The following is a 14,021-nucleotide window of genomic DNA, read 5'->3' on the forward strand; positions in this document are numbered from 1 at the left end:
GAGCAGGTCAATACTGGCTCCTCACACTGTTGGAGGCAAGGATAGACCAACACCACGGCACGGAAGAGTAGGCTCTCAAGGTCAGGCATCTCCACTGGTTATCTGTTGTGTGATTGATGCTAGATCAGCGCTTGGCACATAGATGCCCAACACAGGCTCTTCCAGTGTCTGAGCCGTGTCAGGAAAAGGACCCATGGGGAGATTTACATGCTGGGGGAGACCAGAGCTACTCATGTTGAGTAGCAGCTTCCCTTCCAAAAACCAGCAACGAGGGTTGGGATCTGGGAAGAGCAGGCTTCTCACCTTGAAAACTGCCTGAGCTTGGTTTCTATGCTTCTGTGCCGCATGCACATCCTGGTGAGCGCCGAGCCAATCTCCCTGGTACCACCTGAAAAAGCAACAGAGACACAGGTGAGGGACAGCTATCCCCAAGATCCTTGGAGAGTTTCAAAAGCAGAGACTGGGCACTGTCCCTGAGCTCTCAGCTAGCACTCTACCACTTGAGCCACAGTGCCACTTCCACTTTTCTAGTGAAAAATGGAGATAAGCGTCTCATGGACTTTTGTGCCTAGGCTGGCTTTGAACCGTGATTTTCAGATCTCAGCCTCCTGAGCAGCTAGGATTACAGGTGTGAGTCATCAGTACCCAGCTAACAAGACAGATTAAACCATTCATGAAATATAAGCCACTGCCTTTCAACTTGGTCTTCATGGACATGTATACCCATGTATAAACACACATATGTGAGGTATTTGTGCATTACCACAACTAAGATTACTCTTCCTACATATGGAATGATCTAATGGTTTCACTGTTATGCTGGTCCTGGGGCTTGAACTAAGGTCCCGGGTACTGGCCTTAAGCTTTTTGTTCAAAGCTACCATTTTACCACTTGAGCCATAGCTCCACTTCCAGCTTTTTTGGTATTTAACTGGAGGCAAGAATCTCACAGACTTTCCTGCCTAGACTGACTTTAAACCATAATCCTCACATTTCAGCCTCTTAAGGAATGGTTAAGAATACAGGTGTGAGCCACCAACACCCAGCTGTGATCTGATATTTTTCTAATCTATTTATTTTTGTAATGTTGGTGAGTCAGAAATCAACTTTACCCATGAGTAGGAATGTCAGTTTGGAAAAGCCTGATATTTAGGAAAAAGCTCCTCTATCACCATTTCTGGTCCAATAATTTCAACATGGTTTAGAATCATTTAGGGACATCATTATTTCAAGATACAAGCTCTAAAACACAAGTGATTTAGAAAATAGCAAGGCCAGTACAAAATGAAAGGACAGAACATGTTGTAATTGGGCTTGGGTGACACTAGTGACAAAAAGTCTTTAAGTTCAGAAAATGTGGGAGGAAACTGAAGCATGGCTTGGTTTTCCCAAAATTCTTGCCATATGCTTCTTCGAGCACGCCCTTCTCCTAGATCATTTTTAAAGTTCTTTTCCTCTCCTCCTTTTACACACAATGCTTGAGTCAGCATTTACTGGGGTGTGGGGGAACTAATTGTAGCCTCAGATGCTAATTGCACACCCAACACTGGAAGGCACAATTAGAAATGTTAGGAAAACACCGGCACTGAGAGATCAGTGGAAAGAGTCAATAAAGCACTATTTTTAACAGACAAGGCCTTTGAGGGGGAGCCACAGGAATTTGCAGCAGGTTTAGCCAAGTTAGACCAACAGGAAAAAGAAAAACCCCTCTCTTTTTAACACACTTTTAATATGGGCTATATTTTGTTCTGCTCTTTTTTAGAAAAATACTGATTTATAGTTTGTTTCACTAGTTTTCCATTTTATTCTACAGCTAAATAATAACAGCAACATTTTCAATAGTTAAATTTCTATATTTTATTTTATCCTGGAAAACAGGAAGCAATTTTCTAAGGGCAATTCTCTTATTTCTCAAAGCCCAGGATTCCCAGTTGTGGGATGCACTGTTATATGTGTAGCTGCATTCTTGACCTTGACCCATTAGAAGCCCATAGCAAGGTCCCCTTGCTATTCTTCTTGGATTTACGACACCTAAAATTTGTCTTCAGATGGTAGCAGGTGGCTGCTGAGAACCAGTGCCACACAAAAAAAAAATCAAGCAAGAAGTGCCAATACAGAGGCTGCCTTTTTAAATAAAATTTATTTTATCTTATTGTAGGGGTTACAGTTACATTCATCAGGTAGTGGGTGCATTACTTCTCCCACATCGATACCCCTTTCTCATGTTTTTGTCCCCGTTTCCCTCTTCCCCTCCTCTCAATAATTTTGTTTCCCCCACTTCCCTTCCATACTTCAAATAAACAAATAAACATATATACACTATACCAGGTAATGAAGTCAGATACAGTAACCACATGAGATTAACCATAAAGGGGAAAAAAGAGAAAAGAAATAACATGGCACATTAAGAACAACAATCCCAAAGATAAAGCTCTTATTTCCACATCCTAGAGATCCTTTCATTTAGTCTCATCCTATATGGCCTTACGTACCTAGGTTTTGGGCTCTTGTGATCCTCTGCTAGTAAAGTCTAGATGTGTACTAATGAGGAAATGAGGAAAACCACTGAGTCTATGCTCCTTTGAGTCTGGTTTACTTCACTTAATATGATGTTTTTCCAAGTCTTTCCATTTCCACAGGCTGCCTTTTTAAGCAACTACAAATCTTTTAAAAATGGGCCCTTTGCTTCCTGGCACCTGCACCCAAAGCACAAAGGGTTATTGGTGCTGACCTCAGCATTGCCATCTTGCCTTTACCAAGGACAGCCAGAAGAGGGCACTATGCTCGCATGCTCTACTGGCCTTGGAGGCCCTCTCTGGGTTCTTGGAGCTTTCATTGCTTATGAGCAAGGATGAGGAGTGCTTTATCCCCAGGGAAATATCTTCCTTCTTTTTTGTTGGGCCTTCATTTGATTAAAAGTTAATAACCTGGCCACACAAGGAAATTGGCACACACATTCATTGCTGATAGGACTATTACTTTCCTGGAGGGAAAAATTCAGTAGTATCTATTCAAAAAAATGCTTCAAAAATATGTATCCTTTTTGATCCAGCAGTTCTAAAGCCTAGAAATTTTACTTGAGGTAATAATTAAGGACAAGAGCAAACTTTTACCTCTGCGGGCAGTCATGGGAATATTGTTTATAATATTTTTTAAACCCTAAAACAAAATCCCATTATATGAATCTAGTTAAATATGCTATAGCACACAGCCACTCAATGAACCAGCACACAGCCATTTAAAATGCTAGAGAATGATGTTCATAGCCATGGGAAGGTAGGTGGTGCTTTTGTCTAGGTAATAGCTGAAGGACCTTGCACATATAAACTCACTCAGCCTTCACAATATTCCCTGATGCCCGGATGTTACTAGCATGCCCAACTCACTCAAGGAAAGTGCCTCAAGTTCTATGCCTGGTAGAGAACTCAAGCAAACTCCACCTTCAGAGTTGGTGCAATTGGTATAGAAAAAGAAGATGGGAAGATGCTGAAAAAACACTATCTACATAAACCAGACTCACACATGTACACACTAGTTTGGGTGTTCGGACTCTGCACAATCAGCTCTCAAATTTTGGTTCCTGACCCCAGAGCTGTTTAATTATTTCCACAATTACTGAATTCCAACCTGGCTAAACTACTACAGAAGGCTCAGTGAGGGGAACTAATTGGCTTAGAACCCAAGGAAATGGGGATAGAATTAAGAGGTTGGAAAAGATCCAGTCACAGGCTGGTTCCCCCACACTCCATTTCACCACCCCATTATCTCAGATTCTTTTTCATAGATTTATTTCATCCTCAGGAAAACCCAGGGCTTTCCTGCAAACAGTTGAATTATAGGACAGCCAGGCCATTTTTTTTCCCCTTATCACAATGTATATGATGCACCAGTGTTCTGCTTCTGCAGAACAGGAAGCTCTATAGAAGACAGGAAATAAAGAAACACACACACACACACACACACACACACACACACACACACACACGGAGTTCCAAACACCAGTGTCTCTGTGCAACTGGTACAAGGGCAGGCGGCAGATGACATCCAGCACCCAGAGCTGGAATCTGCTGATCTCCACATCACAGCACCCTATTAATAGGCTTATCTGTGTACTGGCTTCACAACCTCTTCTTCTCCCCTGACCCTTGCTCCAACTTAAAAAGAATAAATATATCAACAGGTTTGAATCATAGGAAACTGGCTGAAAAAACGGAAAGATGACATTTGAAAGAGATTCAACTTAACAGTGAGGATTGTTATGGAATCCAGTGGCATGGTTGAGACACTTAGACTGATGATGTCTTATTTATTTCTGAATTTGCAGTACCAGCACTGGTGATGAATGGACAAACCAAAAACCATTTAGCATGTGGAAAGACGCTCATCAAGCTGCATCTCTCTGGAGGCTGAACTATAGTTTGGTTTGTTTTTTATTTCCTAAATATTTGTGTATTTTTATGGGTATATTGAAAAGATTCAAAATAAGTATGCGAGGCTTTACCTTAGGAAGAGGTCTACATGGACTCGTGTTCAGTCTATAAAAACGATGGGTGTATGTTTTTTCTCACTGCCGTAACAAATTACCCATAAATTTATAGCAACACAGATGCACTGTCCTATAGTTCTGGATGTCAAAAATGGCTGTCACTGGTCTAAAACCAAGGTGTTGGCAGAGCTACAATCCTTCGGGGATTATCTGTGTTCCTTGTACTTCTCTGCCTCCACTCCTTGACTTATGGCCCCTTCTTCTACCTTCAGAGCTAGAGTTGAACATCATTGTTCTCTGACTTTTACCTCTGTCCTTACGTCTTCTCTTTCTTGCTCTGATTTTCCTTGCCACCTTCTTCTTAAGAAGAAGCCTCATCATTATACCAGGCCATCTGGATCGTCCCAAGGTTAATCTCTCCATCTCAAAAATCTTGACCAAATCAGGCTTGCAGAGGACCTTTTGTTGATGGGATCTGTACCTACTCAGGGTCTTGGAGATTAGCACCCAAACACTGTTCCAGCACCTTAGTCTGCCTAGCCAAGATGATTAAGAGTTGAGAACTGCAAGCGCTATTATTGACAAAACCACCATCATTCAAGTTAAAAGGATGCTAACTCCATCCCCTTTGGCAGTGGCTGCTTCCAGAATGGGAAAAACACATGGGGAGAAGGGTGCTGGGGAAGCTGCAGGACCAACACTGATGTTAGGAGAAATACATCAAAGAGACTCACAGATGCTAGCAAGAAAGCATGCTACTTGGCCCCTGTGGTACACCTTCTTTACAGCTGTAGGGATCTCTGCCTTAGGCTTATCCTATCTAACAGAAGATAGGGAGAAACTGTGCGATCTCTTTCAGCCTTCCCACGAAACTCCACTCTTCTCAGCCTTGCCCTCCTATTCTGCCACAGTATACATCTCCTTGTTCTCAAAGCTATTTTACTTTGATTCTGTTTCTTGTCAATAGAAAGGAGAAGAGGAAATTGAATAGTATACTCTTGTATTTCCTCCCAGAACCAGGAATCAATCCATTCCCAAAAGAAATGGTCATTCTACTTGATGCCTAGGTATGCACAAATATTATAACAAACGAAGTCAACTCGGTGCCAGGAATTTGGCCCTAGTGGTAGAGTGCTTGTCTAGCATGCACGAAGACCGGGGTTCGATTCCTCGGTACCACATTCATAGAAAAAAGCCAGAAGTGGTGCTAAGGCTCAAGTGGTAGAGCTCTAGCCTTGAGAAAGCCCGACGACAGTGCTCAGGCCTTGAGCCCAAGCCCAGGACTTCCCCCCCCCCCAAAAAAAAGAGTCAACTCTGCTCACTGTGAAACAATTCAGAATTTTCTAAAAAAAAAAAAAAATTACACAATAGAGAAGCACAAAAACAGTCAATGATCCATGTGGGCTAATCTGCCAAGGAGACAAATGACAGAAATAAAGTAATAATAACAACATCAAGCCAGGGACCAATGGCTCACACCTGTAATTCTAGCTACTCAGGGGGTGGAGATCTGAGGATCTCAGTTCAAGACTCTTATCTCCAATTAGTCATAGAAAAAGCTGGAAGTAGAGTTGTGGCTCAAGTGTTGGAATACTACCTCAAACTAAAGGAACTCAGGGACAGCACTAAGGCCCAGAGTTCAAGCCGCAGGACTGGCAAGAATAAGAATAAAAAAGAAGAGGAGGAGGAGAAGAGGAAGAGGAGGAAGACGAGGAAGGGGGTGGAGGAGGAGAAAATATCCCAGGAGCCAGATTACCAAAGAATGAATGCCGAGGAACAGTGCTACGTATTCACACATGGAGACCCAAAATCCCACCAGCGTTTCCTTGCTGAGTACAACATCACCTTCCTAGAGCTGGATAACCAAGTGCACCAAACCAGCTGGCTTAAATAACCACAATAGCCCTTGTAGCTCCAAGTTTGAAATCAAAATGTTGGCAGGAACAAGCTTCCTCTGAAAAGCACAGGAGACACTCCCCTCACCCCACACCCCCACTCCTCCCGTCTTCCTTGTTTCCTTCTTTCTAGTAGCTCTGGCAACCCTGCCTCTGTGGTCCCAGGCCCCTCCTGGGTGTCTTGTGTCTTCTCAGGAGACACACTAAGGTATCTCTGTGTGTTTGTGTGTATGTATTGGGGCAGAGGAATTCCTTTCTTTTTTGAAAGGTGTTGGTGTATTAAGACCTCATCCTAAACCTGAGTGTATTTGCAAAGACGTTATGACATTTTCATAGGTGACAAGAATTAAGACTTCACTGTATCCTTTTTATGGGGGCTGGGATGGGGTCCAACCATGCATCCAGGAGTGAAGTGGTTTCAAAGGCAATGAAATCCGGGCCTTTGAGGTGATGTGCAGAAGTGACACAGGGCACAGAACCTGCACGGCCACCTAAGGAGGTAGGCTCCACCAAACCATTTGATCAATGAAGACCCCAGGAAGCCCTGGAGCCCTGCAGTAAGCAGAAGGAGAGGATGTGCTGATGCAAACCCTGCTGAGACAGACACTAAAACACTTTCCTACTATGATAAGCCAAAGACACACTGGCGTCACACAAAGAATGGAAGTCATTTCGTGCATACTTTTTGGCAGGTAAAGAGGGATACAGGAGGTTAGCACCAAGTCTCCATTCCTTCCTCTCAACAGTCAGAAGTGACTGACTGCCACTGGCCCCAGCAGGTCGGCAGAGAAAGACAGGACAGTGGCAGCCACCAAGTGACACTGTCCTGGCCCTGCAAGCTGCCTCATTTGCAGGCCCTTCCATCTCCCCACACAGAGGTGCCTAATGGGCCTGCAGTCTCAAGCCCAGGGTGGGCAGATGGCAGCAGGAAGACTGAAGGCTTCTCTGTGTGGCTGGCTTCTGCTGCAGGGAGGGGCAGGACTCCAGGAAGCAAGGTTCAGGAACTGCTCTGGTGGAAGTGCAACAGTACAATAAGTCACTGTGTGTCCCAGCTGTCCCTCCGAGAGCTGACTTTGTCAGAAAGCTAATGAGGCACTGGACAGGAAAATGATCTCTGGAACCTCTGCAGGGTCGGAATCTAGGCAAGACATTGTGTCAGACAGGGTCTCTCCACCTCAGCTCTGGTGTGTGTGTCTGTGGTGAGGAGAAGGTATTAATTAGTCCTTGAACTCAGAGCTTGGATGCTATCTCTTAGCTTAAGGTTGGCCCTCTACCATTTAAGCCACACTTCTGGCTTTTTGCCAGGTCACTGGAGATCAGAGTCTCACAGGACTGCCTGCCTACGCTGGCTTCAAAGCACTATCCTCAGACCTCAGCCTCCTGAGTAGCTAGGGTCAGAGGTATGGGCCAAGGGCACCTGGCTAACTGCTGCCATGTTGAACTGGTTCATTCTTTGTTGCACAAAGAACCAATGTCCTGGTCATTATAGACTTGTCATAGCATCTTTGACCTCTACACACTAGCCACTAGTGACACTCACCCCTCAGCCCCTTTCACAGCAACCAGAAATGTCTCCAGACTTTCATCCAACATTTTCTAGATGCCTGCTCATCTCTGCTGGGAAGATCCGGCCTGGGGAAACTTGTACCCTCTTTCTGTATGGAGAGCAACTGAGTCAAGGGTGGGATCTGGGGAGTCAGACATTTCCCTCCCTGTCCCAGCAACCCCTCACACTCAGCATCAGAGCCAGCATAGCTATGAAGTCTGCAGATCCGCTCTCTCACCCCCACCCCACAAGCACAAACCAACAGGCAACTGGTGGTTCCAGCATAAAGAAAATATCCCACTTGTTGTTAAAGAAACATTCATTTAAACACACAGCCTTAGGGTCTCATTCACTCAACCAAAGGCAGCTGATGCTCCAGTCCAAAATACTAGAAACACACAAATAATTAGAGCCACTGGTACCACAGCAGGCAAGATCAAAGGCCATGGAAGATTAGTGCCTTCGCTCCCCATGGCACTGGAAGACCCTTGCAGAAACCTTAGCACTTGAGACAATCTTCAACCACTTAATGAGGCCAGACTTGTTGCTGGACAGTGCCACTGTGAACATCCAGCCCCAAAGTGACCAACAATCGGTGACACCTAACACAAAACAGCACCCAAGCAAGCCCGGCCTAGGGGGACACTCTCCACGGGCCTGGGAACAGAGACAAGAGATCAGTTGTGTGCACTGCAGGTTGCCCACCCAGTCACTTGGGCAGAATGGCTCCCTTGGTGACAAGATGAAAAGATCTATGAGAGGCATATACCACCTGGCACACTCCAAATACTCTCAATATGAGTCCAGGTCCCCCTATGGCATTTTTACGAGCTTGTCTCATCCATGTCCAACGCTCTTCTCCACTAAGCTCCAAGAGTCTAGATACTACCTAGCAGTTCTGCTCCTATCTTTCTACTCCATGCCACATGCCTTGGTGACGTGAGACATCACATGGCCTGTACACCACAGGTCCCATAGTATTTTCACAATGTTCAATCCCATCTCAGCACAAATCCTTTGCCAAAGTAGCAGGAGAATAAGCCAAGAAACTAAAGGGTTAAGAACCATCAATGTGGGTGCAAAGCCCAGCACCTCACAAACTGATCCTAAGGTCCTGGCAAGGGTCTGACTTGCTTAGACTTAAATGTTAATAGTTCTACTATTAAAAATTGAAGGCTGGGAGTTTGGCCTAGTGGTAGAGTGCTTGCCTAGCATGCACAAAGACCCGGGTTCAATTCCTCGGTACCACATACATAGAAAAAAGCTGGAAGTGGTGCTGAGGCTCAAGTGGTAGAGTGCTAGCCTTGAGAAAGTCCAAGGATAGTGCTCAGGCCCTGAGCTCAAGCCCAGGACTAGCAAAAAAAAAAATGAATGTGTTTCCTGTCATTTCAAGTCAACTTTGCTGCAGGTATCATACCCCAAATGTATCACCTACCAGCATCTATGCCCACCTGAATGATCACCTGTCATTCAGGGTGCTTCTATTGAACCCAGGGAGTCACATATGCTAGGCAACTGCTTTACCCACTAAGCTATACCTGCAACCCCAGAGCTTCATTATTCTCAGTGTGTGTGTGTTTGTGCATTGAGACTTGAACTCAGGGCCTGGGTGCTATCTCTCAGCTTCTTCACTCTTCTTCTGGCATTTTTACTGGTCAATTGGAAACAATCTCACAGACTTTCCTGCCTGGGCTGGCTTTGAACCACAACCCTCAGCACACAGCATCCTGACTTAGCTAGGACTGCAGGCATAAGGCCGCTACTAGTACTCGGCTTATTTTGTAGGAACAATCAATCTTGACCTTCACACTTTGATCCCTATGGCTTAATGGTAGTTTTACAGCTGTCACTGTGTGCAGGCTTGGGAGGATGCATAACTGACTCCTGCTCATGCCTGTAACCCAGGCAGGAGATCATATGTCACTACAGTAGGCAAGTCCTGGCTGAAGTGTACCCAAGGCAGGCAGAGCTGTAGAGCTTCCAGAGGAAACAAGGCCCACTGGCGAGTTCAGCAGAGCCACTGAGCAGAGCTGTGATGCAGCAGTAACTGACCAGTCCTCCAGGAAGGTGGAGCCGGGGTGATCAGTGTGTCCGTTAGGGTGTGCTAGCCATAGTGCAAGCACCCTCTCTTATCCCACATCTACTACCAACCCATCTCCGAGAAGCTGGCAAATCAGCCATCAAAGGCAAATGAACAGTGCAAAAAGATGGTTCCATGAAAGCCAAATCATCCCTGCTCCCTGCACGACCTGGCACAGTCCTCAGTGCTGACCTGGGAAGGGTCCCTGAGACTTCATCAACAGTCAATGGCCCAAACTGAAATGTGTAGCCTTGGGGGCCTCTTGGTCCTCCAGACACTCGGGTAAGAGGCTGATGGCACTGTGTTCTTGACCACAGGTGGATCTGGCTCTGAGTCTCCCTCTGCTGTTCCAAACAGCTGCATGCTTATCCAGTTCCCAGGAACCCAAAAGAAACTTGGTACTGAAACAAGTGCTCAGGATTGTCATGGGACACTCAGGGCCATTCTGGACCATTTCTGCAATGGTCTTGGCAGACTGTGGTGTTTATGTTTTTATATGTAAGGCAACAGTCTCCCCCTCCCTCCCCAGCCTGTTCTCACACAGCCTGGAAGTCTTGAAATGTCATATGTCTTCACCTTGACAACAGCTGGAGGCCAGCTTGGGCACTGCATCACAGAAGTTGCCTCAGCATGTGTCAGCTGCCACTCCGGCTGGGTGAGCAGGCCATGGCTGTGTATACCATCTGCTGCCAAAGAGGAGGTGGGGAGGCCAGCAGCAACCCCAGCTAAAACAGCTCTGCGCATGCGAACATGTGCACATGCAGAGTGAGCTTCAGACTGGACCATAAGGCTGCATGTCCTCCCCTTCCATAATCTCCCCAGCCTGTTTCTGGATTCTTTCAGTTTACAACGTTAAGAGTAGTATGCAGGCTATAAAGGAAGAAAGGAGAGCGTGACCCAAAGGCATCTGAGTAGAAGCCTGGATTCTAATAGTAAAAAGCCTAGGAAAGATCAATGAAACTTTACCAAACCAAGACCACACTTTACCTAAAGCTGTGCCTAAGGGAAAAATCCAAAAGGCTGTCAGGTGAACAGCTAGAACCAGAACAATGCATTTGGGTTTGAGTTTTCTGTTAGCGTGTGTGTGTGTGTGTGTGTGTGTGTGTGTGTGTGTGTGTGTGTGTGTGTGTACCAGTACTGGAGCTTGAACTAAGGGCCCAGGTGCATTTTTTGTTTATCTTTTTTGGCAGTCGTGGGGCTTGAACTCTGGGCCTGGGTGCTTTCCCTGAGCTCTTCAGCTCAAGGCTAGTGCTCTATCACTTGAGCCACAGCACCATTTCTGGCTTTCTGATGGTTCATTGGAGATAAGTCTCATGGACTTTCATGCCTTGGCTGGCTTTGAGTCATGATCCTCAGACCTCAGCCTACTGAGTAGCTAGGATTACAGACATGAGGCACCGGTACCCAGACCCAGGTGCTTTTAGTTCAACACTAGCACTCTACCACTTGAGACACAGCTCCAGTTCTGATTTTTGTGTGTGTGCATGTTTAATTGCAGAAAGAGTCTCATACATTTTCCTCCCTGGACTAGCTCTGAATGATGATCCTCAGATCTCAGCTTCCTAAGTAGCTAGGATTGCGGGCATGAGTCACTGGTCACCTGTCAGAGGCTCTCCTCAATGGATTCCACAGATGATTTCCAAGCAGGAGCTGAGAGCGGAGACCGGATAGCATTCCCATACTCAACTAATACTTAGGAAATGCTACCTTAGCCTAATGACTATTGTAGAAGATAAGGAGACAGCTGCTGCTCTCAGAATGATCAATTCATCTCCTACAACTGAAAATGCTGGATTTTCGGTCACCCTGAGATCAGAGGAAGCTGTGCAGTGACAGAGACGCCGCTCCTAGGCTGCAGAGTGTCATGCCCCTGCCTATGGCAGCATTCTTGCCATGAGTTCTCTTATTCAGGGAAGTCTTCCGAGTCCTCCAGCCATTCTTTGCCAGGCAGCTGCTTCCTATTAGGGTAACCACCGCTTTCATGAAGGGGCAAAGAGCATGGTCCAGATAGAGTGGGAACTTTGAATGTATAAACTGTGTTTCTTCAGCCTCAGTCAGCATTTTAGTTTTATCCTTGGGCACACAGAAATGTACAATTGGGAGAAGATCAAATCATTTTGGTGCCTTTTGCTTAACTCCAGGCAGGGGAAGGAGTAAGGAAAAAAACCAGTTTCTAGTTTTTCACATCCTCAAACCGAGACCCCTGAAACCTGTCTGTCTCAGGGATTGTGTGGCCCTCGCAATGGCTTTAAGAGTATCCAAATTCTTTGACATGTGCACCTTTGATTGCTTGAACATTCTTGCAACACACACATAATCTAACACTGAGAAACTAGTACTTTAAACACTTAAAACAGATTTTCAAAAATAAATCCTCTACCCCCCACCCCCCACCCCCAAGGAAGCGCCACTTCCCTTAGACCACAATGGCAATTCTATTAACAGTTTCAATCTTCAAGTAAGGGGAAAGCACGTAGAATTTCCTCTTTTTTGTTGGTGTGTGTGTGTGTGTGTGTGTGTGTGTGTTTAAAAAAAGAAACTGTTTTACTGAGCTAGTGTATACAGCTGAGTGTGTAATGGGTAGCCCAGCTGGTGTTTACAGACAGCTAATACCATGCACTCAGCTAATACATGCTGGGAGGGTTGGTGTCTCCATTTCTGGATGGCACCACTGTGCCCACACTCAGGCTGGAAAATCTGTTGTCAGATGACTATCTTGCAGCTAATCTCCCACTCCTCAGTTTCTCCCACTCCACGACTTTTGGAAAAGCAGAAGAAACAAAACCACACACAATTCTACCACCATCTGGCAGTGTCAACCCAGTGGGCACTGTCACCACCAAGGCCAACAGTCTTCCTCTGATGTTACTGTTTCAACAAAGTGAGAGTGATGCCAGGGAAACAAACACAAAACCATGAACACAAACACACATACACTATAAAAACCAGAAGAGGAGCAAGCACATCTTGATATCGATGTTTCCAGTTGAATGGGATCTGGCTGCAAGTGTTGATGTGAAATCACCTGGGAAATGCTTAGTGGTTCCCCAACATCTGCTACTGTGAACCTCCATAGCCATGGCTTGCTCTTGCTGCAGGTGGCCAATTCATGCCACTCAAGTAAATGTGACCTGATGCTTAAACCACATGTGGTTTTTTTCCTAGTTCACAGAATTTAACTGTCAAGAGATAAGCTGCTCATTGTAGCTGCGCCTGGGTCTTATCTTCCTACCAGCCTTGGTGACACATCAGATAAAGTAGCAGGTGTCCTGCTGCTTATGAGATCCAACAGGGGATGCAGTGTTTTAAGAGCCAGAGAAAAGCTATCTTCAGTAACGGATGGCCTCAAGGATGGAGCCTCCAGCTGCTCCTATACCTAGGCTTCAGCTCCCACCAGCACCCCCTCCAATGAGAATCCTTAAAGCCTCTAGCACTCAGGTGGCACTTATGAGTTCCTGGCCTGAGAACTACTCTGCTCCTTTAAACACATGTATGCATCTTTGACCTATACCCCACCGTGCAGCAGGAAGAAATCATACAATGACACTACGTCATTTTCAGGAAAATGAATGAATCTAGAAAAAAGAAATCATGTGAAATGAAGTAAGTTAGGTTCAGAGAAACAAAAGACCCCTGTTTTCTCTCCTACATAACAGAACTAAAATATAAACACAAACACACAGGGCCAGTACGCACATACACATACATCTATTCCCTAAGTATGGCATATGCAGGGGTCGAGGATTCCAACGGTGTAACTCCGTTGATCAACTAACTTACTGTTTAACAAAATGAACACTAGGATGCTGGAACTTGTGGTGGGAGGTGGGAGAGGGGAGAATAGTTGAATGGTGAAGGAAGGGTGGATAATGCAGTCATAATATTCAATATATATAAAGGAAAATGGAGCCAGGAAAATTGAAGGGAAAGGTGAAGTTGGGAGAGATGGGGAGAATGATGAAGGGAAGACGGTGATCAAACTGCACTGTACTCATACACTGACATACTGAGTTG

General features: G+C 45.4%; 1 protein-coding gene across 6 annotated transcripts in view; it reads right to left on the reverse strand.

Annotated features, from left to right (window-relative positions):
• Nucleotides 1-14,021, reverse strand: part of Mtss1 (MTSS I-BAR domain containing 1) — a 146,887-nt gene that overhangs the window by 33,340 nt on the left and 99,526 nt on the right. For all 6 annotated transcript variants that reach the window (XM_090339358.1, XM_090339356.1, XM_090339357.1 and 3 more), the window contains exon 5: nucleotides 304-388. In XM_090339358.1, the coding sequence (XP_090195484.1) occupies nucleotides 304-388 (85 nt within the window). The remainder of the gene's footprint in view (nucleotides 1-303; nucleotides 389-14,021) is intronic.

The sequence above is a fragment of the Megascapheus bottae genome, chromosome 9 (genome assembly GCF_031878675.1).
Source record: "Megascapheus bottae isolate mThoBot1 chromosome 9, mThoBot2.hap1, whole genome shotgun sequence".
NCBI classification, from domain to species: Eukaryota; Metazoa; Chordata; class Mammalia; order Rodentia; family Geomyidae; genus Megascapheus; species Megascapheus bottae.